The following is a 26024-nucleotide window of genomic DNA, read 5'->3' as shown; positions in this document are numbered from 1 at the left end:
TGTGTTTTTTTCTGAATTTGTTTCATATAACTCATAGTAATAAGTAGCTTTATTTAATGAGTCCTTATTATATGCGAGGCAGTGTACTTTAAACATTGCTGAATTAAATTCTCCTTATAGGAGAGCCAAATTTAACTTGAAAGCCTCTGCTGCTATTCATTGTGATCTTCTGCCTGCATGTTTACCTTTTTTTTTTTTTAAACTATTACAGTCATCTAGTAAAACAATTAGATTTAAGTTGTGTGTAGTTTTCAGTACTTTGTATTGTCGAAGTCAGTTTGTTATGTATTTACTGAAGGGGTCATTTGGATTGGGCCTAGAAGTTAACCAATTAGTTGTATCCATGTTGTCTGTTCTGCTGTCTTTTTAAAAATCTTTATTTATAAGGATGATGTCCTTCATATTTTGAAAGTGGATTTACTTTTTTTTTTCTTGTTACAAATAGGACTCAGGATTTGAAGACCAAAAAGCATCACATTCCGGTGGTTGATCGAACTCCATTAGAGCCCCCACCAATAGTGGTAGTGGTGATGGGGCCTCCAAAAGTTGGAAAGAGCACTTTGATCCAGTGCCTAATTCGGAACTTCACTAGGCAGAAACTGACAGAGATCAGAGGCCCTGTTACGATCGTGTCAGGTAGGAGCATGCTACCCCAGGCTGATATGGCATATTTTGTCTGAGGGACAGGCTTGGCTTTGTTGAACATTTCTAAATGTTAAAGTAATATTGTCACTTCATATTACTTCTCTTGTGCTGAGTTGACTGTAGCTTCAGAAAAGGATAGATTCCCAAAAATAATAATGATGTAGATGTATACCCTATTCTCACTGCTACATGGATTTGCTATCTATGAAAGGTTTGGCAGGCCTGGGCACCCTGGGTTGGTCCTGGTGACCACCTTCTTTTAACAGGGAGTGAGTATCTCTAGTATGTCAGGCATACCTGCTTGCCCTCATGAAGCCACATTGTTAGGGAAGTGAGGGAGTTTTCTTCTCTTTTTCTGTGAGAATCTGCCTGCTCTGGGAGATGGTGACATTTCTGTTTGAGGGAAAGTGAAACAAATTCCCAAAATGTCAATGGAAGAATCTAAGATTTCTTTGTTGTTAGTGGCGTTGGTGTTTTAAAGATTTTATTTTTAAGTAATCTCTTTACCCAACATGGGGCTCAAACTCACAACCCTGAGATCAAGAGTCGCACACTCCACCTACTGAGCCAGCTAGGTGCTTCTGAAATTCTTACTGTAGCAGTAATGTAGTTGGATTGAGACTTTTCTTTATCTTAAAGGCATGTCTATCATTTTAACTGATTTTGTTTTCTTTCTTTCTGTTTTGTTTTTTTTTTTTTTTTTTGTTTTGTTTTGTTTTTTTTTTTAAGTAAACTCTACCCCCATTGTGGGGCTTGAACTCATGACTCTGAGATCAAGAGTTGCATGCTCTGGCTAAATCAGCCAGGTGCCCCATTTTTTTTTTTTTTTTTTTCTTTTTGAGAGAGAAAGAGGGCACAAGTGAGTGAGGTGCAGAGAGAGAGAGAGAGGCACGGGGGGAGAATCCCACAAGGGATAGTGAGAGAGAGGAGCAGGGCTCACCCAGAGTGGGGCTCATGTTCACTAGAAGTGGGGTTCGAGCTCACCTGAAGCTGGGCTTGTGCTCATCCGATGTGGGGCTCGTGCTCACCTACAGCAGGGCTTGAACTCACAAACTGTGAGGTCATGACCTGAGCTGAAATCAGATGCTTCATAATTGAGCCACCCAGGCACCCTAATTTTTTTTTTAAGTAATCTCTAACTCCAACTTGGGGCTCAGACTCTTGACTCCGAGATCAAGAGTAGCAGACTGATTTCTTTTAATTTAGAAATAACGATTGTTCCATGAAGATTCTGTTACGTTAGGTTTGAGGATGTTTTTAGCTATAGTGAGAACATGAGAAAGTTTGATAAAGAACGAAATGTTGGCCTGCTGCTGAACAGCAGGATCACGGTCAGCATGAAGCTTTCTTGTCTGTCCATTCCAGTCAGAATTTTCCCTATTTGAGCACTTTATTCTTGTACATAGACTTCTGGTATTATTTATAATTAAAGAATATAGATAGCAAGAAAACGAAGGTGGCATTTATTAGTTTTCTCTCATAAAATTGAACTTCTGGCATACTTTCTGTAAGTGTGTATGGTACTTTACTGGATACAATTTAAAATAGTAATTAGCGTTAATAGCTACATTTTTCCAAGATTTTTTTAGAAGGAAACTTTTTGTCTTTTATAGGTAAAAAGCGCAGACTTACCATCATTGAATGTGGGTGTGACATTAATATGATGATTGATCTGGCTAAAGTGGCAGATTTGGTAAGTCAGTAGGGACAGTCTGAATTTCTGAGGAGGACTTAACAACAGTGTGGTAGATTATTTTATATCTTATGTTGAAGGAAAGAAAGGCTTATGATTATTAAAGGAATGATGAGTCTAATCAGGGATACCATAGATGTGTTTAAATTGATGATGATGATATTATAATAAAAATGGAATATGCACATTGAAATGTATTCTCAAATCTAAAAGCAAATACAGAGAAAACATTTAATGATCATTGCTAATTAAGATATACAGATAGACATACTGGCATACAAATATATAATAGTAAATACTATTTCTTGGACTCTTATGAGGCACTGTGCTAACACCTTTCTGGAAATTTAGCTCATCTAATCCCCCAGTATGCCCTGGAGGTAAGTAGGTATTTTCTCTAGTTTACATAGGATGAAATGGAGGTCCTAGAAGTTAAGTAGTTTGTCTGAGGATGGGGACTCTGCTCTTGATGGTGCCAGAACCTTTGTTCTTTTTTCTTTTTAGTTTTTTTTTTTTTAATTTATTTATTTATTTTGAGAGAGAGACAGAGAGAGAGAGAGAGAGAGCGCACGCCCAAGTGAGTTGGGAGTGGGGCAGAGAGAGAGGGAGAGAGAGAATCCTAAGCAGGCTCTGCACTGTCAGCACAGAGCCCAACACAGGGCTCGAAACCACAAACCATGAGATCATAACCTGAGCTGAAATCAAGAGTCAGATGCTTAATTGACTGAGCCACCCAGGTGCCCCCAGAACCTCCATTCTTAATGATTATGACAAAATAAGTACATGAGTTGCCTTGGAGAAGTTGTCAGAATTTATGATAAAAAATCTAGACAGTATGCAGCATATGGAAATTGTGTAGCTTTGATTGCATTTAATGGTAATGTTCATTAAGTTCTTTTTTCTTTGAAGTTTGTTTGTTTATTTTGAGAGAGAGAGAGCAAGCATGATCAGGGGAGGGGCAAAGAGAGATGGAGAGAGAGAATCCTAAGCAGGCTCCGAGCTGTGAGAACAGAGCCTGATGCAGGGCTTAAACCCATGAACCATGAGATCATGACCTGAGCTGAAATCAAGAGTCAGACGCTTAATTGACTCAGCCACCCAGGTGCCCCCAGAACTTCCGTTCTTAATGATTGTGACAAAATAAGTACATGAGTTGCCTTTGAGAAGTTGTCAGAATTTATAATAAAAAATCTAGATAGTATGCAGCATATGGAAATTGTGTAGCTTTGATTACATTTAGTGGTAGTGTTCATTAACTTTTTTTTTAAGATTACTTATTTATTTTGAGAGAGAGAGCAAGCATGAGCAGGGGACGGGCAGAGAGAGAGAGAGAGAGAGAGAGAGAGAGAGAGAGAATCCCAAGCAGGCTCCGAGCTGTCAGCGCAGAGCCCGATGCAGGGCTTGAACCCATGAACCGTGAAATCACGACTTGAGCTGAAATCCAGAGTTGGACGCTCAACCAAGTGTTCCTAGTTACATTTTAAATTAACAAAAATAAATTCAATTAAAAAAAAACGTAAGGCCGTATTGATTAGGAAGATTGGAGTAACAGAGGCCTCTTTTTGTTTGTTTTTGGTTCAACAATTTCTGGAAAGCTGCTTGGTGACCGAGAGCTACAGATTTTATCCTGTGGCCTAGGAAGTCTTCTAAAATAGAAAATAAAAAGTAATTTAATGTGAATGCTATAGCTGTGCCATTATATCAGAAAACTAAATACCATTCAAATTTTGAATGCTACTATTAATATAATGCTACTATTAATAAAAATAAGTGTTATTGTCGGTAAAAAATAGTATAAACATATTAAATCTTGTGTTTTTGAAATGATTAAAGTAGATTCGCGTATAAGTCATTGTTTTTTGTTTGTTTTTTTTTCCATTGGTTTGTTTTTCGTGTAAAATATACCAAATCCCTAAGTACAAAAAGCATACACATATTAAGAAAGATATTTTTCATATACATCTTTTTTTAAGATTTAGGAACCCATGTATTTGGTAAATATTCAAACTATACTACAGGGTACAATGCGTGTTTTTCCTGCTCTGACCCCTGGTCTCTCAGTTTCCCTCAAAGCAGTATTCTTCTAGATATGTATGGAAATATACATGCAACCCTTTTAAAGCACACACTGTTTAGTATATACACTGTTCTGTACTTTGCTTTTTTTCATTTAATGTGTCTTAAAGGTATGTAAGTACTATAGCTCAACTTCATTCTTTTTAAGTATTTCGTTGTATGTACCATAATTTATTTAACTTGTCTTATGTTGATTGCTCTGCTCTGGGTTGTCTGTCATAAAGCCTCCTAAGTCCCAGCAAAGACACATACAGTACATGGATTTATGTATATGTGCACGTGTGTGCATTGAAGGAATAGTACAGGCTTCATTTATCTTTAGTTGACAAGATTGTCCACTAAAGGACTGTTTGCTACCTATTCTTGTCATTTGACAACGAACCGCTTGCCCCTTGGCACGCTATGGTGTCAGATGGGATGTGGTGATACTCCACTGCAGGCTCACTCACCTTCAGCCTGGTCCAGTGGCGAGGAAGAACTGCGCCAGCTTGGCCTGCGGTCTGCAGTGGTGGCTGCATTTTCTTGTAGTGCTTGGTGGCCCACCTTCATGTATTTTGTGCTTTAGGATTATGACTGTTCCTTAATTTAACCAAAGATAAGTTTTTCTGGTTTTGTGTGTGTGGTTTTGTGAATTAGCTACAAAAAGGTGAGAACAGAGATGTCTTTAATATGTTGTTAAAACTGGAAGTTTCTTACTTCTAGAAGAATCAGCTCTGAAGTTATTTTGCATGTTTGAAGAGTCAAAATTTTATTATTATTTTTTTAATGTATATTTGTTTTTAAGAGAGAGAGAGCCAGCAGGGGAGGGGCAGAGAGTAAGGGAGACAGAGAATCCCAAGCAGGCTCCACACTGCCAGTACAGAGCCCAACATGGGGCTCGAACTCACAAACTGTAAGATCATGACCTGAGCCAAAATCAAGAGTCAGGTACTTAACTGACTGAGCCACCCAGGTGCCCCAGAAGAGTCAAAATTTTAAAGATTGTCTTACATGCTTCTATTTTCTTAGCATTCATAACTTTACTATTTTTGGATTAATTCTAAACTGGAAGCTTTTTTTAGTGTCTGAGCAATTGCATGATACAAATTAACATAGAAGAGTTCTCCTGTATATCTCCCAGCAACTTTTTTTTTCCTCTGTTAGAAGACTGAAACAAAAATGTTTGATTTTCTTATATTTTTGCTATTTTTCATTGATTACCACTTTGTCCCATTTTCTGGATGTCAGAGATCTGTTATTTGGTTTTCCTGTTACAGACCTGTTATTTGGCTTAAAAATACCTTACACAAAACTTTATTTCTTGAAGTGAGGAATTTTCCAGGTGAGGGGCAAGTTAGACATAGCTTTTTCTGAGTTTTTTCTAATATATCCAAATTCTTGAAGTGGAAATTTATATTGTGGTGGTTATTGCCTCATGGTTGCCTTTTGGGGAATGTCAGAGGGTAGTATTTTCTCTGTCATGATGATCCCTAAGTAATGCTTTGATTTAGTCTAGAATAGGAGTTGGCAAACTTTTTCTGTAAAGGGCCAGATGGTAAATATCTTAAGCTTTGCGGGTCATACTTTCTCTTACAACTACTTACTTTGTAGTTGGAGTGCAGACACAGGGGTAGACAATACATAAATACATTAATGTGGCTGTGTTCCAATAAAACTTTAGTTATAAAATAGGTCATGGCTCAGATTTTGTTCACGGACCATAGTTTGCTTATGGTCTATTTTGGGTAGTTTCCTTGAGTAATTGTGTTTTCTGTTTTTAGGTTCTGATGCTTATAGATGCCAGCTTTGGTTTTGAAATGGAAACATTTGAGTTTCTAAACATCTGTCAAGTACATGGCTTTCCTAAAATTATGGGCGTTCTCACTCACTTAGATTCCTTTAAGTATAATAAACAACTGAAGAAGACAAAGAAGCGATTAAAACACCGGTTCTGGACAGAAGTTTACCCGGTAGGAAGAGAATTAGTTTTTGAATACTAACACTATAGTCTTAAAAAAAAAATAGGAGGAGTAGGAGAGCTTAACAAACATCCCTTCAGGATTCACCTTTGGAATTTCCTTTATATATCTGTTCTTATATGTCAATTTTTTCTCAAAATAGTCTGTATTTCAGATCTTTTGGTGTATCTCTTTTACTCTGTAGCCCCCCAGCACCAGGCAGTATCTGGCTCTAAGTATTTTACATTTGTGATTGTTTAAAAGAGTTTGTCAGAAGTTTCTCCTAATTATAGGACCAGCAACTACAGTGCATACATATCGCCACTCCACCCTCCCCTGCATACTGCTGTGGCTCAGCGTCATAGAATTTTTCATGTGTCTAGGAGCCTCACTGCCCTCTCCATGCAATACTCCAGACACCACTGCTTGGCTGGAGAGCAGTCTTGAAGCTAAATGTATTTGTAGTTCTGACTGTACTAAGCCTTAACAAGATGAGTCCTGAAAGAGGCAGAGAAGTTCAGGAAACATTGAGAAGTGGCATGCCAGAAGTCTCCCTTAGGATTGCGTCTTATTTACACATCTTTATTTTGATGTAGTATTGACAAGAATTTAATTGAAATTTAATTTTTTGCTTTTTTAATGTTTAGGGTGCTAAGCTGTTCTACCTTTCTGGAATGGTACATGGAGAATATCAAAACCAAGAAATTCACAATCTGGGCCGTTTTATTACAGTTATGAAGTTTAGGCCTCTTACGTGGCAGACCTCTCATCCCTATATCCTGGCAGACAGGTAAAAACTGCATGTGAAGTTTTTCTTCCTGGCGCATATATTTCAAAGCTACAAAGGTTAGAAAAAGAGCACTAATAGAGCTTACTTTGTGCTTATTTTTTAATAGTAAGGGGGCATTGTAGTTGGTGGAAGAGATCTACTTCTTTGTATCATTACCTAAAAGGTGCTGTGGCTTCAGGAGTAAAGTATGAAACATTTAGAAAAATGTGAGGATTTTGGAGCATTTAAGGCTATAAGATGTGGTCCTATCCTGCTTTTTGAACCTTAATTTTCAGGGATAACTGTCTTTGAATCATTGTGCTCCAGTCACCCAGATATGTCCTGTGCTTTCTTTCCTTTATGCCTTTTTTCAAATTGTCTTCTCAGCCTGGAATCCCTTTTCTCCACTTGCCAGAATTCAAGGCACACCAAAAAACTCAGGTTAAAGCTTAATCTTCTTCCATGAAGGGGTTTTCTGGATATGTTCTAATCTCTTCTTGACCCCTGTTGCACATTATTTCCCATTTCTGGTGTCTTATTCACAGAACGTATATCACATAAAGCCTAAGAGCAATACAATCATTTGTTTGCTTCTTTTCCTCTGGTAGATGGTGAACTGTGCTTCATTTTTTCTGTATTTTCTATAATTTTCTAAACAATATGTTTAGTGAACTAGTGAATTTGATCCATCTTTGACATGTGAAGGGAGGTACAAGAACTTTGACATTTATTTCTGCTATGTGATTGGTTTTTATTTTTCTAGGATGGAAGATTTGACAAACCCAGAAGATATTCGAAAAAATATCAAGTGTGACCGAAAAGTATCTCTTTATGGTTATTTAAGAGGAGCACACTTGAAAAGTAAAAGCCAAATTCACATGCCAGGTATCGTTTTGTTATAAAATATACCTTATTTGTAGAACCATTAGGATGGCTTGCTTCATTTCTCAGGAAAGCTGAAAAATGGCCAAGCAAGATAGAGCTACATTGCTAGAAGTTTTAAGACTAACCTGACTCTGCCTCAGCTCACAAAGGTGTTGAGTTGACCAAATCCCTCTGCTCTGATGGTGTCAGGTAGCTAGAGAGGCACAGGACCAGTGTCAGATGATACCCTTGTGGTTGAAGCCTTCCAACTGTGGGCCATTTTTTGCCAACAGTTGATACGCCTATAGGTGAAGCCATCTTTCTGTATCTGTCTTCCAGGTGTAGGAGATTTTGCTGTGAGTGATGTCAGTTTCCTCCCAGACCCCTGTGCGCTTCCTGAACAACAAAAGAAGCGCTGTTTAAATGAGAAAGAGAAGTTGGTTTATGCGCCGCTGTCTGGAGTTGGTGGTGTGCTGTATGACAAAGATGCGGTCTATGTTGATCTTGGTGGCAGCCATGGCTTCCAGGAATCGGTGAGAGGAAAGTCACAGGAAGTGATGTAGTCAGCTTTTACATACTGAAGCTTTTTTATCTCTATTTGTAATTATGGTAAAAACCACAATGCGTGTTGTAAATATACAGATGATGTAGTTTTACCAAGGAGAAACTAAAAGTCATGTCCTCCATTCTGTTGCCAGTACACACAGGGGATCCTAGGTCTTCTAGTGTGAACACTGCATGCGGTTTGTACTTGTACTTCCCGTCTCTCTCTATACAAGCATACCTCATTTTAATTGTGCTTTGCTTTATTGCATTTTGCCAAAAATTTGCCTTTTTTACAAATTGAAGGTTTGTGGCAACCCTTCAAACAAGTCTTCAAACAAGTCTGTTGGTGCCATTTTTTCCAACAGCATTTGCTCACTTTGTGTCTCTGTGTCACATTATGGCAATTCTAACGATTGTTTTCATTATTATGTTTGTTACAGTGATCTGTGATAAGTGATTATCGCTTACTGAAAGCTCAAATAATGATTAGCGTTTTTTAGCAATAAAGTATTTTTAATTAAAGTATGCACGTTGCTTTTTTAGACATAATACTATTGCACACTTAATAGACTACAGTATAGTATAAACATTAACTCTTATATGCACTGGAAAACCAAAAAATTCATTTGACTCATTTTATTGTGGTAGTTTAGAACTGTACCCACAGTATCTCTGGAGTATGCCTGCACAATATCAGTATGTTTTTTAGCTCTCTTTGGTCTTTCTCTTTTTTTATTTTTCTCTCTAAACATATATTTATCTAGATTATATTATGTATATTTAGATTATTACATGTCAATACCATGTATTTGTGTACATATATGGTCTTTGTGTGTAGGGGTGTCTGTGAGACAGAGAGAAGTAATATTATATGGGCTTCAACTTTAAATGCTTTTGCAACTTTAGGGGGGCACCAAAGAATATGTGATTCCATTGTTCCCTGTTAGTATTTGTAGAGCTGCTTTGGTCTTTTTTTAGAGCTGTGTGATATTTTGCTGTATGGATAAACCTTGTTTATTGAACCAACCCTTGGCAGTCTGTGGCGGGGGGTGGGGGGCCACCCCTAGATTCCCTTGGTTTGAACATTGCCTCACTTAGTACCCCCGATTATGCAGTTTTGCTTATTGGGAGGGATCTTTTTATGCAGTAAATTCCTTGAGATGAAAATTTGGGACCAAAAGACAGAATTTTTTTTAATGGACTCCAGATTTTCATTTCTTTATTCTGCAGAGGGGTTTTATTGGGCCAGAATAAATATTTTCTGTAGCATTGGCACTTACGGTTTGTGTAGCTAAGTATTTAGGTTATCAGGTTGTATACTCCATGAACTGGGAAAGGTTTAATGAAGACAGAGGTCAATTTTAGACTTGGTTATAAGAATTTTCTTTATTTTTTATCTTTTTATTTATTTTTGAGGCAGTAAGAAGTGATTTTAGGAACTATGTTTAGGATAATTTTGAGAAACTGATTGAAACCAGTGTGTCTCTCTTCAGAATCCTTGTATATTCCTCACTTTCCCTTTCTTGGTGGCCTTGACAGGACGAGGTGAGGCCCACCCATGAACTGGTACAGAGCCTCATTTCCACCCATTCCACTATTGATGCCAAGATGGCTTCAAGTAGAGTGACACTTTTTTCTGATTCTAAACCACTGGGATCTGAGGATATAGATAATCAAGGGTAAGTTTACCATTTTCCTGTTTTTCATAAAAAATATGTTACCTATAATTATAAGATTATATCACCCATAATTCTGCCATCAGTACACATTTTGGTGGGATGCATTCCAAGCTGGTTTTGTTTTGTTTGCTCTGCTTTATATGTACATATGTTTCTGAGGGCTTTTCAGTTATGTGACATTACGTGGAGGTATTCTTGAAATATTATACAAGATTCAGTTTTTAGCAGACCCAGAATACTCCTCAGATGTCACAAAATGTTTTCTGTAGGTTGCTTTTGGTTTCTTAGGAGACCTGAGGCCACTTGGCTTTCTCTTTGTGGCCAAATACTAGTACAGGCAGAGTAAGGAAGCTCGTTCAGGTGGCTGTTGAGAAGCTACATATCTTGTCTCTAAAAGTTTTCTTTAAATTGTTTTATATTATCTTCTGGGTCAGTATCCACTAATATCTAGCTTATGTGAATTATTTTCAGTCTGGGTTGGGAATTTGTATATCTTATACATAGTGAATGTTCTGGTTTTATTGTAGTGACTTATGTATGACTCCCAATAAAAAATCAGTCTGAAAATGATTGAAATTATCTAGGTTAGAATTTATTATAAATGTATGCAAACAAAGGAAAATTTTTTGGAAACATTCATCTGCTCTAACTAGCAGATGGTATAGCATGGTAGGTAAGTACAATATTCTTAATACGTTATTCTTTTTACATTCGTTAGCTGTCATTCTTTAACAGGAAGCTCTTCTACCTTTTTATTTAATAACACTGTTGACTAATTGACTTTTTAAAAAATTCCATTTGTTATTATCCCATTGCTATCATTCTTTTTTCATGCCTATATGGTCCCTTCAGTCTGTCTCCTGTCCTTTTGGCACTTCCCTGTTAGCCTTTGAGCACTGCTTTTGACACAACAGGATGTGTTCCAGGCTTACTTTGTACTTTCCTTGCCTTGGATCTGGAGTCAGTCATTTAAGGACCATCTATTTTGAGCTTGAAAATGGTCAGTCTTGGGATGCCTGAATGGCTCAGTTGGGTAAGTGTCTGACTTCGGCTCAGGTCATGATCTCATGGTTCTGTGAGTTTGAACCCTGCATTGGGCTCTGTGCTGGTGGCTCAGAGCCTAGAGCCTGCTTCAGGTTCTGTGTGTCCTTCTCTCTCTTCCCTTCTACTACTCATGCTCTTTTCTCTCTCAAAAATAACTTTTTTTTTTTACTTAAAAAAAAAAAAAAGACCAGTCTTCTAAAAGATTGATTAAACAGTCACTTCCCTTTGGAGCACTTTTTCCCTAATGCCAGAATTTTTGTTTTTGAAGTTTACCTTTTGATTCTCTGTAAGTTCGTTTGAAGGGAGGTGTTAGGGAACTGTGCATGAGTTTGCATATCATATATTCTAGTTTTTATCAAATCATTCCTTTCTATGCTGTGTTATTTATAACCATTCCATGATATTATTTTCTATTTCTGTGCATAATTATTGATTTGCCATTCCTAGAGTAGCCAGTTACTGTACAAATTGAGTTATTTTGTGTTTACTTGGTAATATAGACACTGGATGCCAAAAGAAGAAAGGCAGATAGATTTGGAAACCGGTCGAGTGCGTCGGAAAGCCATTTTTGGAGATGAGGAAGATGAGTCTGGAGATAGTGATGAAGAAGATGATGAAGAGATGTCTGAAGGCGACAGGTTGGAAAATGGCTCTAGTGCTGATGAATCGGAAGAGGAAGCAGATGCTGAAATGACTAATAAAATGTATATGGTGGGTAAAGGTGTCAAACGGCAGAGACTTGAGGAGATGGAAGAAGACAATGAGGTGGATTTGCCAGCATTTGCTGATAGTGATGATGACCTTGAGAGGAGTTCAGAGGAAGAAGGAGACGCAGAGGAAGCTGATGAAAGCAGTGAAGAAGAGGATTCCACTTCAGGAGAGAGGGATAGTTTAGAATCTAGGGTTGTTGGAGACCGTGGTAAACCAGGACTTTTACAAACTAATGGTTTGAGTGACAGTTTGAATCTGGAGAATCCTTTGACAATCAGAAAAGCAACCCTCACCACTTCAGATTCAGGTCATTGCACAGCTGAAGAGGCATTTGCATCTGGGGATGAAACTGAAGAAAGCTCCTCTCTCAGTACAGAGGACGAGGACTCAGAAAATGAAGAGGCTATTAAGAAAAAGTTTCCAGAGTCTTCTAAAGTGGCCAGTGGTCAGAGACTGGGGTCAGAGAACTTAATTGATGAGACCAGTGATGTAGAAGACTTACTCAAAGAGGAAGAAGATTACAAGGAAGAAAATAACTATTCCACAGAAACTTCAGGTGTGCTTAAATTTAATGTAGCTGTTGGTATAAACTTGGCACTGAAAATATTCTACCAATAGAACGTCTACAGGGGCACCTGGGTGGCTCAGTCTGTTGGGTATCTGACTTTGGCTCAGATCATGATCTAGTGGTGTGTGGGTTTGAGCCCCGTATCAGGCTCTGTGCTGACAGCTCAGAGCCTGGAGCCTGCTTCAGATTCTGTGCCTCCCTCTCACTTTGCCCTTCCCCTGTCATGATCTAGCTCTCTCTCTCAAAAATAAATAAACATTAAAAAAATTAAAAAAAGAATGTCTACATTTGGGAGTCTGCTCTTTTGGAGATTTTGTTAACTGTTCAAATATTGCACCTCATAGGATTTCAGGATGAATACAGAGAGGACAAATAAACAGACTTAACTGATGTTGGTGTTGGTCCTTTCAGGCGCTCTCAAGTGGAAGGAAGACCTTTCCAGAAAGGCAGCTGAGGCCTTTCTGAGGCAGCAACAGGCAACTCCAAACCTTCGAAAGCTTATTTATGGGACAGGTAAGAGCTCTAGTTCAGATCCAGAAACGTTTTAGTTTCTTAGACAATTTTCTGGAAAGGAGATGAAGTTGACTGAAGGATTTGGGTGGTCCTTTTGATATCTGTATGATATCCCTGACTGTCATACTTTGTATGTGGCAGATGTTTTTAATCATCAGCTCACAGGTTTGCCATAAAACTGTTGATGAGAGTACTCTCTATTATGTCATTTTGTACCCTCTATACAAGGTCCTTCATGGGATTTTTTTGGGGTAGAATTGAGTGCCAGAAAAGAACAAAGTGGTGCATTTTGTATTGTGGTCACCAGTTACTGTGTGGTTAGAACAATGCCAAAGGAGTGTATAGGAGCAGAGCATTGAATCAAAGGGTTGGTGTGTACTGATTTCCCTTCAGGTTTTGCCTAAGTACTGTTGGTGATTAGAGACTCAGCAGTCTTCAAGAGAATCGCTTTATGCTGGTTAAAAGCTTGCCTTTAAGTGTCCTTTCCTTTCCCAGTCCCCAATATTATATCTCCTTACTGGATTCTTTGTTGCTTTCTTGCAGGAGGGCCTAAGTCCTCCAGACATTGTGAGCAGTAGTTCCCTGGCCTTTTCTCTGCCTATAGCTGATGCACTCAGGGGCACCGCCATACCTACCACAAACAGGGACCCTCAGTCCTTTAGGGTGAAGATTTCTTCTCACTTTTTCGTCATGGTGTCTCTTCAGTGACAGAGGACAATGAAGAAGAAGATGGTGATACCAGGGAGGAACTCGGAGGATTGTTCCGTGTCAGCCAGCCTTCAAGAGAATGTAAGCACAAGCTTGATTCTTTGGACTGCTCCAGATTTCATGTGGAGGCGCCCCATGATTGGGATTTAGAGGAGGTAAGGCTGAAATAATATGTTTGACTTAAGAGACATCTAAGGAATTGCTCTAAAAGAAGATTATGTGATTTCAGTATTGCCTATTTGTTATTGGCTCCTCATTTTTGTAAGATAATAGGACATTCCCCCAGATACTGGACTACTTATTTTATGCATCCTAAGCAATAATGTGTTTTGGGTTTAGGTAGACTATGTGCATGTGTTATGGAGAAAAGGAAAATGTGGATGGTAGTGTTAATCTTTATTTTGAAGCATTGCACATAAGTTTTCATATATTTGAAATATTTTGTGTTTTATAACTAGGATATACCTCATGACCCTGAGTTAACATTTATAATTTCTACCATTTGTAAGCAAACAAATCCGTGACACTGGTAAATTTTCTTTCCCTGTTCACTATTCTTTAGTCACACCGGAATTCATTAAGTTCTCAAACTTAACAGGCTTAATCCCATCTTAGAAAACCCTCAGTTTTCTCTTCTGGAATGTTCTGATGTTCTTAAGGCTGGCTTCTTTTGATCATTCAGTTTAGCTTAAATATCACTTCTCAAGAGAGGCCCAATCACTATCATATTCCTAATATAATTCACTGAGTAGCACTTAGGCACTTTAAGAGATTTTATGTAAATTTTTTTTTGAAGTAAAACTTCATACAGATTATAGAAAACCACATAAAAACAACCATCTAAGTTAATGGATTAGATGAGGTTACACCTGTAACCCATGTGTGTGTCCCAGTCATAGTCCTCCCTGCAGAAGGAACCATGACTTTTATGATAATCATTTCCTTCTTTTCTTCATAATTTCATCCTTCAAGTTTGCATTAATAAACACCATAAATTAGTTTTATCAGATTTTTTTGGTTTATTTCTCACTATGCCTTTTCAATCTCTTAATCTGCAAATCCCCTGCACACATCTCTTTTTTTTTTTTTCCTCTTACATTTTATTCATTTAAGAAACTAAGTGTTTGATGTGTAGAGTTTCTCATATTTTGGTTTCTGTGGATTGCATTACATCCTTAAGTGCAGTTTATGAGGCTCCTCTCCTCTGTATTTCCTATAAAATGGTACAGAACAATACCAATAGAACTGTCTGTGATGATGGAAATGATCTGTACATCATTGAGCTGTCCAGTGTGGCTGCTTGTGACTGTTAAATGTAGCCAATGAGACAGAAGAACTAAGTTTTTAATTTTATTTTAGTTTTATTTAATCTTAATTAATTAGAATGTACATAACCATGTGGTTACAGCTACCCTATGGACAGCACATCTAGAATTTGATTAGATTTAGGTTTGATTTTTGTTGTTTTGTCAAGACTGCTCCATAGATTGTGGTGTTTGTTTTTAGGAGGCACATAAAATCATCTTACGATTTTAAAATCTGTTGAGCCTCAATGCCTAGCTAGATCCATTAATTTATTAAGGATATAAAATGGTGATATTCTGTTCAAATTGCTCTTAATTTATTAGCTGGAATACCCCGCTAAAGGGAAACTTCCCCTCATCTATTTGCTTACCCATTTCTATACAAGCAGGATGAATATTTGATTCTTTTTGTTAGTTTTCAGAATGATTCTCCAAAAGTGACTTTTTTTTTTTAGTATCATTTTCAGCTCATAGAATTTAATATCATTGAGTGTTTCCTTCCACTGAACTTGTTATCCTTTTTGATACTCTTTCATATTTATCCCATATCTGGCCAGTGGGTTCCTGGATTCTTTTGACATGATCCTAGTAGTCTTTGATTGCTTTGTTTCTGCCTGATCTGATGAGGTGTTGCAGCATCGTCTCGTACACTTCTGATGCCAGACTTGGAAGCAGCCATAAGAAGTCCTGATTCCTTTTAGAGGAAAATGGCATCTCAGCATCACAGTCTAGGCATAGGAATACACACTGCTATGGATTGGTCATTGTTTCTAGGCCTTTCAGTGACCAGAGCTAGGAGAATCCAATTCAGATGCAGACCTGCAGAGTTCTTATTTAACCTCTTTTATCTTACATGTGTATCTTTGTTTTTCCACTAGAGAATTAATTCCATTTGACTTTGAAGATGATGAAATTAGAAAATTACTAATTTGCTTTACCCCACCTATGTACAAAACAGTGTCAGAATAACATTACATGTATTACTATTAATATGATTACTGAAAACAAAGTTGTTTTCCTCATGTTTCCCCATTTCTCTTTTCAAAAGTGGCTACGTAGGTTTACATTCTCACCAGCAGTGTGTGTGGCTTCTGATTTCTCACATCCTCACCAACACTTGTTATTATCTGCACATATATATATATATTTTTTTTTTTCCAACGTTTATTTATTTTTGGGACAGAGAGAGACAGAGCATGAACGGGGGAGGGGCAGAGAGAGAGGGAGACACAGAATCGGAAACAGGCTCCAGGCTCTGAGCCATCAGCCCAGAGCCCGACGTGGGGCTCGAACTCACGGACCGCGAGATCGTGACCTGGCTGAAGTCGGATGCTTCCACCCAGGCGCCCCTGCATATATATTTTTTAATTATTATTATAGCCATTCTATAGGTGTGAAGTAGTATCTCATTGCAGCTTTGATTTGCCTTTCCCTGATAGCTTATGATGCTGGACATCTTTTTTTTTTTTTTTTTTTTTAATGTTTATTTATTTATTTTGAGAGAGAGATAGAGCATGAGCAAGGGAGAGAGAGGGAGAGAGAATCCCAAGCAGGCTCTGCACTGTCAGCGCACAGCCTGACACGGGATTCAAACCCACAAACCATGAGATCATGACCTGAGCCAAAACCGGTCATTGAATGCTTAACCAACTGAGCTACCTGAGCATCCCAGGCATCTTTTCATGTGCTTACTAGCCATTTAAAGAAATGTCTATTCTTACTGTTTGGCCATTTAAAAAATTGCATTGTCTTTTTGTCATTGAGTTGTAAGAGTTGTTTATATATTCAACTTGTCAGGTATGTGATTTACAAATATTTTCTCCCATTCTGTAGGTTGTCTTTTCTGTGCCCTTTGAAGTGCAGTGTTTTAAATTTTGATGAGGTTTAACTTGTTTATGTTTCTGTTGTTTCTATGTTTGGTATCCTATCTAAAAAAAAGTTGCCAAATGCAAGATCATGAAGGTTTACTCCTATGTTTTCATCTAAGAGTTTTATAGTTTGGTTCTTATATTTAAGTCATTGATCCATTTCAAGTTAATGTTAGTATTTGGTGTGAGAAAAGTTCAACTTCATTCTTTTGCATGTGGATATCCAATTGTCCTAGCACCATTTGTTGAAAAAACTATTCTTTCCCGATTGCCTTGTCTTGGCACCGTGAGTGTAAATCACTTCACCATGGATACATGGGCTTATTTATGGACTCTTAATTATATTTCACTGACTTCTATTTTTCTTTATGCCAGTACCTTACTGTTTGATTACTAATGCTTTGTGTAAGTTTTGAAATTGGAAAGCATGAGTTCTCCAGCTTTATTTTTCTTTTTTAAGATTGTTTTGCCTATTCTGGATCCTTTGTGTTTTCTGTATTTTTGAGTCAGCTTTTCCATTTCTCCAAAGAAGCCAAGTGGGATTCTAATAGGGATTGCATTGAATCTGTAGATCACTTTGGATAGTATTGATATCTTAACAATATTCAGTCTTCCGTTACATTAACATGGGCTGCCTTTCCATTTATTTGGCTCTTTCATTTTATTTCATTTTTTTTTATTTTTTTAATGTTTATTTATTTTTGAGAGAGAGAGATTGTGAACGGGGAGGGGCAGAGAGCGAGAGAGAGAGGGAGACACAGAATCTGAAGCAAGCTCCAGGCTCCAAGCTGTCAGCACAGAGCCTGACACGTGGCTCAAACTCATGAACTGTGAGATCTTGACCTGAGCCAAAGTCGGACACTTAACTGACTGAACCACCCAGGCACCCCTGCTCTTTCATTTCTTTTAAGAACGTTTTTTAGTTGTCAGGGTATAAGCTCTGACCTTCTTTTGTTGAATTTATTCCTAGTATTGTTTTCAATACCATTGCAAAAGGAGCTATTCTCTCAATTTCATTTTTGGATTGCTCATTGCTGGTGTATAGAAACAAAATTTATTGTTGTTATATTGATCTTGTATTTTGCAACCTTGCTGAACTCATTTATTCTGATAGTTTTTCAGTAGATTCCTTAGGATTTTCTATATATGGGATCATATCATTTGTGGGTAGAGGTAGTTTTCCTTTCTAAACTAGATGCATTTATTTCAGTCTCTTGCCTAATTGTCCGGTCTAGAACGTCTAGTACAGTGTTGAATAGAAGTGGTCAGAGGAGACATCCTTGTCTTACTTCTCATCTTAGGGGGAAAGCCCTCAGTTTTCACCATTTAGTGTGATGCTAGCTGTGGGGTTTTTTTATGGATGCTTTTGATCAGGTGGAGGAAGTTCCCTTCTACTTTTAGTTTGTTTAGTGTTTTTATCACCAAAGGTCTCTTTTTTTATTTTTCGGTCTTTGGTTTCCCTAAGTCAGTTGTTAATCTTCATGAAAGTAAGGATTTTCTTCTAACAGTTTTTCATCCTTCAGTGCCCTGCAAAGCTTCTGAGCACAGAGCAGATTTTCTTTAAATATTTGGTGAGTGATTATAGGCATGAAGGAATGAGTAAATGAACAAATTTGATTCTGGAAGGCAGGTATGCTCACCACTATACCACCAACGCTAACGAATTTGATTCTGTATCCATTGTAATCATGCTAGCCTCAAGGCTACTCTTTGAGAGTGAGGTTGTGTATGAAAAACATGATTCATGACCAGAATGTGATTGAGGTGAAAGCCAGGACCTGTCTGAAGATTTCTATAAGTGTGCTTTTTGAAGCCTTGGTAGTAAATGACATGTGCTATCTTAGGTTCCCCAGGAAACAGACTGTGAAACAGAGAGTTATGTACAAGGCTTTACTGTATTTAAGAGGGGTACCCAGAATCTACTACATGTATATACTAGATGATCCAGCAGGTCCGAGACTGGGATCCTCATCAGTACTTTTTGCCCTGTTGTGCTCATATAAGACATTATGCCATTGTCAGAATATTATCATTGGCCAAAGAGTTGAATTTTCAAATAACCATAATAAGTCTGGATTAACAAATAGTAAGACCAACTTCCTGAATGCTATCTAACTGCATTGCCTTAGGAACACTAATGAACTTTGAAAATCAGTTGCATTGGTAAATATCTGTTTACTTACAAGGTCAGTGGGCTAATAGCACTTCTCCAACCATTGTTTAATGTTAAGACACTTAAGTTTTTATCTCTGTGGTTATACTACTACATCAAAGATAAGGTTATCTCATTCACCCAACTTGAAATGAGAATTTCCAAAAAAATGTGTCTTGAAAAGTATTTAAAGGCAAGTTTTCACCTGCTACTGTTTCTTAATAGCACTTGTTTTGTTGAGTAATTGGAGCATGTCAGCTAAGTGTTGACTTTTTTGTGTAAGGTCATGAACAGTATCAGAGATTGCTTTGTGACTGGGAAGTGGGAAGATGATAAAGATGCAGCCAAGATCTTAGCAGAAGATGGTAAGTAAAGGACAGTATTCTTCAGAGAAGACTGTTATCTGTACTTTGTTTTATTCCATATCTTTAACAGTTGGAAATAATAGGCAAACGTGATATGCTTTGGGGAATGCTGACAGAGGAGTTTATGGGTAGTATTCTGGTTCCTCTTTTTATCGTGATCTTACTTTCTTCCCTTGGTTAACTGACTTATTAGATATGGACCTTGAAGAAAAGTAAGAAGCTTTCCATAACTTTTATCATGTGTTTGTTAAAAATGGATTTGTGTGTGTGTGAAAAATGTACTCAAATAACATTTTCTTTTAATGATGAAGGTACTATACATTGTAGAACATTTAGAATACAAAGTTCGTGTCATACCATAATCTCCGTCTATGTTAAAAAAACCTTTATTAATTTTTTGAGATTTTTTTCCTTCTAGTTTTTTATAAATTTAAAATTTTTCTAGTTATAATTCTACTTTATATACACTGTGTTGTTAAATTTTTTCAAAGGTTTCATGTTTGCGATTTTATTCTATCATATCCTAATTCAGTTCACAGTTTGTCATTTTTTTTTTTTTTTTTTCCAACGTTTATTTTATTTTTGGGACAGAGAGAGACAGAGCATGAACGGGGGAGGGGCAGAGAGAGAGGGAGACACAGAATCGGAAACAGGCTCCAGGCTCTGAGCCATCAGCCCAGAGCCCGACGCGGGGCTCAAACTCACGGACCGCGAGATCGTGACCTGGCTGAAGTCGGACGCTCAACCGACTGCGCCACCCAGGCGCCCCCACAGTTTGTCTTTTAAGCAATTTACTTTGCCTGTATTATAATTAGCTCTACACTGGCCCACCTTGAAATAACTCTTGGATCACATTTTTTATTTTCATAAGTTAGATTCATAAAAGTTAGAATTATTGAGTGATTTCTATGGACCACAACTGCCAAAAGCTTTTTCAGAAAGTTGTTCTTACTTATGTGCCCATAAGCAGTGTATCTTAGTACTTAACATTTTACTGCTTTCATTCAATATTGAATACCACCCATAAAAAAATGTTATTTTTGGCAGTTTGATAAAGGAAAATTGTTTCTTAAATTTATAACTGGCATTCTTTTGATTACCAGTAAATGAGAATATTTCTTTCAGATGCGTTGGGTATGGCATTTCTTCGGTGAATTCTTTGTGTTCTTTGCTCACTTTTCTAATGGGATATATATACATATATATATATATATTTCTGATTTGCAAATTATTCTTTAAAGGATATTTATCCTTCTTCATTTTTGTGTGTTTGAGTGCTTTTAACCACTCACCTGCTTTCTGTCACTATACAGTAATTTGTACCCTCTAGAATTTTATATAAATGGAATCATACAGGATGTACCCTTTTCTGGCTAACTTCTACTCAGCATAGTTATTTTGACATATGTTCATGCTCTTGCATCTTCATCCCTTTTTATTGCTGAATACCTAATTTCTTTTCATTAGTGAGTAATATTCCATTGTATGATGCACTGCAGTTTATCTGTTCACCTGTTGGTGGACATTTAGGTTATTTCTGGGCTTTGGCTATTGCAAATAAAGCTACTGTGAACATTCTTACACAAGTTTTTGCATGAACAACTGCTTTGATTTCTCTTGAGTACATGTCTCACAGTGGGTTAAATGGATATGGCAGATGTATGTTTAATTTTTTAAGAAATAGCCAAATTGTTTTTCCAAGTGATTGTATCATTTGGTATTGCCATTAGCACTTTATGAGACTTCCAGTTATTCTACATCCTTGCCAATACTTGATACAGTCTTTTTAGTTTTAGGTATAGAATGATACCTCATGGTTTTATTGTGTATTTTCCTAATGGCTAATGATATTGAGCATTTTTGTGTGCTTATTTTCCATCTGTTTCTTCTTTGGTGAATGTCAAACCTCTTGTCCAGTATTTTAATCTATTTAATTTCTTTAACTCATTTATCACTTGTGATTTTAATTATTTTTGCCCAGTGTGTAGTTTGTATTTTCATATTTAAAAAAAATTTTTAATTTTTTTTAATGTTAATTTTTTTGAGAGAGAGAGACAGAGTGCGAGCAGAGGAGGGGCAGAGAGACAGGGAGACACAGAATCCAAAGCAAAGCTTCAGGCTCTGAGCTGTCAGCACAGAGCCCAGTGTGGGGCCCAGACTCATGAACCGCAAGATCCTGACCTGAGCTGAAGTCAGACGCTTAACCAACTGAGCCACCCAGGCGCCCCTAAAAAAAAAATTTTTTTTTAATGTTTATTTTTGAGAGAAGGAGAGAGAGAGGGAGACACAGAATCCAAAGCAGGCTCCAGGTTCTGAGCTGTCAGCACAGAGCCTGATGTGGGGCTTGAACTCACGAAGCATGAGATCATGACCTGAGCTGAAGTTGGATGCTATACCAACTGAGCCACCCAGCCACCCCTGTTTTTTCATATTTTCAGCAGTGTCTTTTGCAGAACAAAAGTTTTTGATTTTGATGAAGGCCATATTTTTTTTAATGGACTGTGCTTTTGATAATGTATTTAAGAAATCTTTGCCCCACTCAAGGTTGTATATTTTCTTCTATGACTCTTACAGTTTTAGGTTTACATTTAGTTCTGTGATCCATTTTGAGTTAATTTTTTATATGGTATTAGGTATGGATCAAGGTTTCCTTTTATTTTTGCTTATGGATATCCACTTTTTCCAGCACTATTTGTTGAAGACTGTCCTTTACCCACAATGAATTGCTTTTCATTGGTTGACCATATATGGGCAAGATTTCTGGGCTCTGTTCCATTCATATATTTGTTTATTTTTATAGCAATACTGCACTGTTATATATAGCTTAACTTATTTTTATTTATTTATTTTTAAAGTTTATTATGTTGAGAGAGAGAGAGAGAATGAGAACACGAGCAGGGGAGGGGCAGAGAGAGGGAGAGAGAGAGAATCCCAAGCAGACTCTGCACTGGCAGTGTAGAGCCTGACACAGGGCTCAAACCCACGAACCATGAGATCATAACCTGAGCTTGAAACCAAGAGTTGGATGCTTCACCGACTAAGCCACCCAGGTGTCCCTGCACTATTACAGCTTTATAATTAATCTTGAAATTAGGTAATTTAAGTCTTCAAATTTTATTCTTTTTCCAAAGTTGTTCTGGCGATTTTGGGTCCCTTGCACTTCCATTTAAGTTTTAGGATGAGCTTACCCATTGCTACCAGAAAAAAACCCTGCAGTTTTGATTGGGATTTTGTGGAATTTGTAAAACAATTTTGGGGAAATTGACATTTTAACAATATTGAATTTTCTGATCTGTGAACATAAGTAAATCTCTCCATTTATTTTGTTTTTTAATTTTTTTTAGTGTTTATTTTTGAGAGAAGCACGGAGTGTGAGTGGGGGAGGGGCAGAGAGAGAGGGAGACACAGAATCCAAAGCGGGTTCCAGGTTCTGAGCTGTCAGCACAGAGCCCGACCACGGGGCTCGACCTCACGAACCATGAGATCGTGACCTGAGCCGAAGTCAGCTGGTAACCAGTTGAGCCACTCAGGTGCCTCTGTTTTTTAATTTCTTTTAGCAGTGCTTTTAGGATGCTGTTCTCACTTATTTCTTAACAAATGTATTCCTAAATATTTTGTATTGTTATTAATATTTAAATGATATTTTAATTTTAGTTGGCACTTATTTGTTATTACACGAAATGGCTGATTTTTGTATATTAATCTCCTATCCTGCAACCATGCCAAATCACTCATTTATAATGCATAGCTTTTTTAATATATATTTCATACAGATAGATTTCTTGTATCTTGTATTGGGTATTGTATAGTATAAGACCACAACCTGTATATTAACGTTGATAACATCTGCTGATCTTATATAGATTTCCCCAGTTTTACTTATGCTCATATGTGTTGTTTGTGTGTGTGTTTAGTTCTCTGTATTTAGTTCGTGTAGGTTTATGTGTCTACACACAGTTACCAGACAGAACATTTCCATCACCATAAGGATACCTTGTATTACTCTTATAAATACATTTAGTTCCTTTCTGTCACCTGTCCCCAAGTTCTGACCCATCAGCCACTTACCTGTTTTTCATTTCTACAGTTTTATAATTTTTAAGAATGTTAAATAGAATCATAGAATATGTAACTTTTTATGATTGATTTTTTTTTTCCTGTTCATCATAGTTCCTAGAGAGGTCCATCCAAGTTGTTCCATGTGACTGTAGTTCATTCCTTTTTATTGCAGAGTAATATTCCCTGATAAGGATGTAGCATTTTGTTTAACCATTCACCCACTGAAGTACATCTGGGTTGTTTCTAGTTTTTGACTTTTGAGAATTGAACTGCTATGAACATTTGTGTACAGATTTTTATATAAATATAAACTTCCTATTTTTCTGGGATGAATGCCTAAGAATACAGTTGCTGGGCTGTATGGTAATTGCATACTTAGCTTTATAGGAAACTGCCAGAGTAGTTGGGCTGTTTTGTATTTCCACCAGCAATATATGAATGATCCAGTTTCTTCACATCCTTGCCAGTATTCAGTGTCCTATTATTTATTTTAGCTAATCTGATAGTGATGTTTCACTGTGGTTTCATTTTATATTTCCCTGATGGCTAATGATGTTGAGCATTTTGCCATTTTTGCTGCATTTTATAATTTGCAATGTATTCTTTTACAAAATATTTGTGGATGTCTTTTGCCCTTTTTCTCACTGGATTTTTTTTTTTTTTTACTGTTGAATATTGAGAGTTCTTTATGTATTTTATTCCATTATTGGATATGTGGTTTGCAGATGTTTTCTCCTGGTGTGTAGCTTATCTTTTCATTTTCTTTCTTTTTTTTTTTTTTTTATAATATATGAAATTTATTGTCCAAATTGGTTTCCATAAAACACCCAGTGCTCATCCCAAAAGGTGCCCTCCTCAATACCCATCACCCACCCTCTCCTCCCTCCCACCCCCCATCAACCTTCAGTTTGTTCTCAGTTTTTAACAGTCTCTTATGCTTTGGCTCTCTCCCACTCTAACCTCTTTTTTTTTTTTTTTTTTTTTCTTTTTTCCTCCCCCTCCCCCATGGGTTCCTGTTACGTTTCTCAGGATCCACATAAGAGTGAAACCATATGGTATCTGTCTTTCTCTGTATGGCTTATTTCACTTAGCATCACACTCTCCAGTTCCATCCACGTTGCTACAAAAGGCCATATTTCATTTTTTCTCATTGCCACGTAGTATTCCATTGTGTATATAAACCACAATTTCTTTATCCATTCATCAGTTGATGGACATTTAGGCTCTTTCCATAATTTGGCTATTGTTTATTTGGCTATAAACATTGGGGTACAAGTGCCCCTATGCATCAGTACTCCTGTATCCCTTGGATAAATTCCTAGCAGTGCTATTGCTGGGTCATAGGGTAGGTCTATTTTTAATTTTCTGAGGAACCTCCACACTGCTTTCCAGAGCGGCTGCACCAATTTGCATTCCCACCAACAGTGCAGGAGGGTTCCCGTTTCTCCACATCCTCTCCAGCATCTATAGTCTCCTGATTTGTTCATTTTGGCCACTCTGACTGGCGTGAGGTGATACCTGAGTGTGGTTTTGATTTGTATTTCCCTGATAAGGAGCGACGCTGAACATCTTTTCATGTGCCTGTTGGCCATCCGGATGTCTTCTTTAGAGAAGTGTCTATTCATGTTTTCTGCCCATTTCTTCACTGGGTTATTTGTTTTTCGGGTGTGGAGTTTGGTGAGCTCTTTATAGATTCTGGATACTAGCCCTTTGTCCGATATGTCATTTGCAAATATCTTTTCCCATTCCGTTGGTTGCCTTTTAGTTTTGTTGGTTGTTTCCTTTGCTGTGCAGAAGCTTTTTATCTTCATAAGGTCCCAGTAATTCACTTTTGCTTTTAATTCCCTTGCCTTTGGGGATGTGTCGAGTAAGAGATTGCTACGGCTGAGGTCAGAGAGGTCTTTTCCTGCTTTCTCCTCTAAGGTTTTGATGGTTTCCTGTCTCACATTCAGGTCCTTTATCCATTTTGAGTTTATTTTTGTGAATGGTGTGAGAAAGTGGTCTAGTTTCAACCTTCTGCATGTTGCTGTCCAGTTCTCCCAGCACCATTTGTTAAAGAGGCTGTCTTTTTTCCATTGGATGTTCTTTCCTGCTTTGTCAAAGATGAGTTGACCATACGTTTGTGGGTCTAGTTCTGGGGTTTCTATTCTATTCCATTGGTCTATGTGTCTGTTTTTGTGCCAATACCATGCTGTCTTGATAATGACAGCTTTGTAGTAGAGGCTAAAGTCTGGGATTGTGATGCCTCCTACTTTGGTCTTCTTCTTCAAAATTCCTTTGGCTATTCGGGGCCTTTTGTGGTTCCATATGAATTTTAGGATTGCTTGTTCTAGTTTCGAGAAGAATGCTGGTGCAATTTTGATTGGGATTGCATTGAATGTGTAGATAGCTTTGGGTAGTATTGACATTTTGACAATATTTATTTTTCCAATCCATGAGCACGGAATGTTTTTCCATTTCTTTGTATCTTCTTCAATTTCCTTCGTAAGCTTTCTATAGTTTTCAGCATACAGATCCTTTACA

At 37.4% G+C, this 26024-nt stretch overlaps 1 protein-coding gene across 5 annotated transcripts in view; it reads left to right on the top strand.

Annotated features, from left to right (window-relative positions):
- The window catches only part of BMS1 (BMS1 ribosome biogenesis factor), a 63576-nt gene that overhangs the window by 11949 nt on the left and 25603 nt on the right, over window positions 1–26024 (top strand). For all 5 annotated transcript variants that reach the window (XM_045438160.1, XM_045438162.1, XM_045438158.1 and 2 more), the window contains exons 3-13: window positions 446–636; window positions 2259–2338; window positions 6175–6363; window positions 6999–7141; window positions 7884–8005; window positions 8324–8517; window positions 10070–10209; window positions 11754–12520; window positions 12944–13045; window positions 13751–13908; window positions 19361–19442. In XM_045438160.1, coding sequence (XP_045294116.1) covers window positions 446–636; window positions 2259–2338; window positions 6175–6363; window positions 6999–7141; window positions 7884–8005; window positions 8324–8517; window positions 10070–10209; window positions 11754–12520; window positions 12944–13045; window positions 13751–13908; window positions 19361–19442 — 2168 coding nt within the window. The remainder of the gene's footprint in view (window positions 1–445; window positions 637–2258; window positions 2339–6174; window positions 6364–6998; window positions 7142–7883; window positions 8006–8323; window positions 8518–10069; window positions 10210–11753; window positions 12521–12943; window positions 13046–13750; window positions 13909–19360; window positions 19443–26024) is intronic.

This window comes from Leopardus geoffroyi, chromosome D2 (genome assembly GCF_018350155.1).
Source record: "Leopardus geoffroyi isolate Oge1 chromosome D2, O.geoffroyi_Oge1_pat1.0, whole genome shotgun sequence".
NCBI lineage: Eukaryota > Metazoa > Chordata > Mammalia > Carnivora > Felidae > Leopardus > Leopardus geoffroyi.
This window is presented reverse-complemented; position numbering and strand designations above follow the sequence as displayed.